The 3,174-nt window shown below is 44.3% G+C and overlaps 1 protein-coding gene across 1 annotated transcript; it reads right to left on the reverse strand.

Moving 5' to 3' along the window:
* Window positions 1-216: 216 nt before the first annotated feature.
* LOC134879412 (zinc finger BED domain-containing protein 4-like) lies at window positions 217-2,736 on the reverse strand. Its single transcript, XM_063905913.1, has 5 exons — window positions 2,443-2,736; window positions 1,896-2,007; window positions 1,675-1,742; window positions 442-1,595; window positions 217-359 (listed from the first exon to the last, which is right to left on the reverse strand). The coding sequence occupies exons 1-4, from the start codon at window positions 2,509-2,511 to the stop codon at window positions 714-716; spliced, it is 1,131 nt and encodes a 376-aa protein (XP_063761983.1). The 5' UTR covers window positions 2,512-2,736; the 3' UTR covers window positions 217-359; window positions 442-713.
* Between the last annotated feature and the right edge of the window lie 438 nt (window positions 2,737-3,174).

Raw genomic sequence — 3,174 nt, forward strand, 5'->3', positions numbered from 1 at the left:
TGCTTGTGAACAGGTGTTGGGTGGGATGGGACATGAAATTAAAATCGATTTTTATTAAGAAACACAATTTTCTCCACAGTACTGGGGTTTAGTCGGTTTCTCTTCTTGGAAACTATTTCCCCAGCCTTGGAAAAAACGCGTTCACATGGCACAGATGAGGCCGGAATGCACAAAAGATTCCGTGCCAACACAAAGATGGGGGTACACATGCTTGTGCTTGACCCAATACTCAAGTGGGTCTTCATTTCGTGGAATGTTGGGCTCTGCAAGGTACCGGTTCGTCTCTACAGAGGCATTGGCTGTAGCACTTTTGACCTTCCTCTTCTCCAAAACTTGTGCATCCAACAGCTCCCACAGGCCTGAAACGGTAATGGTACAGGAATGCAATCAATATACTGTATATTATACATAAACACTACAACATTGAAACTGCATCCATACCTGATGAATCAGAGGTTGAAGGTGCATCATGTGAAGTTGATGGGGTAGGATCATCGGAGGGTGCCGGATCAGGTGTTTTTTGCCTTATAACAGTGGCACATTCTGCCATAAGTTTTTTAACACCATTTTGCTGGTGTGTGGTGTTGCAAAACCCCATGGTTTTAAAACGAGGATCCAGGAGAGTGGCCAGAGCATGCTGTCCTGCAACCTCATAATTCCCAAGCTTTTCAGACGTTAGGGTTAACAAATGTTTAGCCAAATCTCTGGCCATTTCATCTGTAAGCTGCCTTTGTTTTGTTGCAATAATGTGCCGCAGCATCTTCACCAGCGGAATTATTTTCGAACCTGACACGTTTCTCGGCAGAAAGCTCAACTGTGGCTTCTTTGAGAGGGGCCAAAAGAGAAATGCACTGACTTATGCTGTGGTATTGATTGGAGGTCAATGGTGCCACATCTGTCTGAAGAGAGGCCAAGGCTGCACCCACTGGCTCTCTCTGCTCGTACAGTCTTTGGAGCATGTCTAAGGTGCTGTTCCATCTTGTGTCCACCTCTTGAATGAGTTTATTTGTTGGACCACCCATTTGGTTTTGAAGGCAGAGAAGCCGCTCTCTGGCTACAGTGCTGGTCCTGAAGTAAGTGGCAATATCTCTTGCCTTAGTGCGCACCTCCTCCAGACCTGGGGTTAGTTTGAGGGCCTTCTTCACCACCAAATTCAAGGCATGAGCAATGCAGTGGCTGTGCCTTACCTCCATGATGCTACTACAGAGGTGCATATTTGAGGCACCATCTGTAGTAAGGCACATGACCTTTGCTTTGGGTATTTCCCACTCTTCCAGAATTGACCCTTTCACAGTTGCAATGTTGGATGCAGTGTGGCGCTCCCCAAACTTAGCAACTGCCAGCAAAACAGTCGCCAACTTGTCTTCCTCATCCACAAAATGGCAAGTGAAGGCCAGGTAGGAATCCATGTGGATGGATGTCCACATATCCGAGGTCAAGGCCACAGCAGTAGCCTTCTGAACCTTGTCTTTGGCCTTCTGCTTCTCCTCACGATACCTTGCCTCCATCATGGACTTCAAGGTCTGCCTTGATGGAAGGACATACGTAGGGTCCAAAAGGGAAACCAAGGCTCTGAAACCTTGATCATCCACAACCTAAACAGTAGAAGATATTTAATATGTGTTTTACAGAAAAAAATATCTCTATGTATGTGGAAAATACATATCCTTATACCTTGAAAGGCTGGGAATCCTGGACAATCATGTTCACCAGTGCCTCATCAATCTTGGCCTTTCTATCGCCTGCAACACAACAAAAGGTCATGGCTACATAACATAATACCACTGCGAGTACTTTTAATGAATAAATGCTGCCATGAAATAAATGCATAAACATATATTAACATGACGATTACATGTAGGAGGGAACTACTGAATTAGAGCAATGGTACTCACCCCGGATGCTCGCTGCAGCTTGGCCAGCCTCATGCTTAGCACGGAAATGCCTCAGCATGGATGAGGTGTTATTATTATAGGCCAGCTGTTGATGGCAAACCAAACATTGGACCTGAAAACAGAATTAAAAAAACATATATATACTTATACGCATGTGTAACAACTTCACTAACCATTGCCAATAGGCTATGATACAAGCCAAATCGCCATTATGACCTATCCAATGCACACATTCACTACAATTACACATGGCACACAGGATAATTTTGATGACACAAGTTTATTCTATAGTAGAATAAAGTGAACCATACACCTGGGACAACATTTCATTATTAGATATATGCAAAGAATGCTAGATTTCGTGGGTGGTTAGCCAGTAAGTTCATCCATGACATGACATGACACGGGCAGATGTGTTGCATGATCAGTTAACCATAACACAATTAAAACATTGTGGGGAGCTGCTTTGCCAAAGCTTAGCCTACTTCCAAAAACATCCATAATTACGCTATAAAATTATATAGGTTTTGCCTGCCCTATTGCCAACCTTGTTAGGAGAAATCAAATTAAAGTGCTCCCACATCTCGGAGCGGCCTCTCTTTGCAACAGGTTCCATTGCAATTAACTATTTTCTCTTTGCTACTATACTCGCTATACTTACTGTTCTGACTCGCAACACTGCTCTCGACTACTTTGCTACTACTACTACTAGTTATACTGACTGTTCTGACTCGCAACACTGCTCTCGACTACTTTGCTACTACTACTACTACTCGCAACTCGCTGTACTACTACTGACTGTCTGATTCTCGACTACTTCAAACCCCACAACTCGCGCGCCGTTTCGCGCACCTTTGAATCGAATTGAAGCAGTCACGTGAGTGTGCGTTGAAACGAAGCTTCGGACGTCATTGGTTACGTGATCAGCAGCAAACGAATCAAGCACCGATACATTGCTTTGCCTTGCGCTGGTTCATTTTTTGATACAAGCTTCGAAGCAGGAGAGTCGGAGGTAACAACACTACCCTTTTGTCTGTTGTTCGGTTGTCGTCATTTCTTCCCTGATCTTGGCCATGTTACCTGCCTGTTCCTGTCGCCCTTCATGTCTGGAGCTAAGTGTTTTTCATGTCCTGTGTTACCCTTGCTTCGTGTTTTCATCAACAAGCTTTTGAATAAAGCTCGCTTTTTGTTTGATTTGATTTGTTGTTGATTTTGATGTAGGTCCCTTTGAAGTTCCTCCCAGCCGAATGTAGATGGGCGCGGGATGAATGTTAGGGCC

The sequence above is a fragment of the Eleginops maclovinus genome, chromosome 17, assembly GCF_036324505.1.
Source record: "Eleginops maclovinus isolate JMC-PN-2008 ecotype Puerto Natales chromosome 17, JC_Emac_rtc_rv5, whole genome shotgun sequence".
NCBI classification, from domain to species: domain Eukaryota; kingdom Metazoa; phylum Chordata; class Actinopteri; order Perciformes; family Eleginopidae; genus Eleginops; species Eleginops maclovinus.

Coding starts and splice junctions, on each gene's coding strand:
- LOC134879412 (XM_063905913.1), bottom strand. CDS start 2,511: ATGGAACCTGTTGCAAAGAGAGGCCGCTCCGAGATGTGGGAGCACTTT. Junction 2,008..2,442: donor ATTTGATTTCTCCTAACAAG/GTTGGCAATAGG, acceptor TTCTGTTTTCAG/GTCCAATGTTTGGTTTGCCA. Junction 1,743..1,895: donor AGCTGCAGCGAGCATCCGGG/GTGAGTACCATT, acceptor GTTGTGTTGCAG/GCGATAGAAAGGCCAAGATT.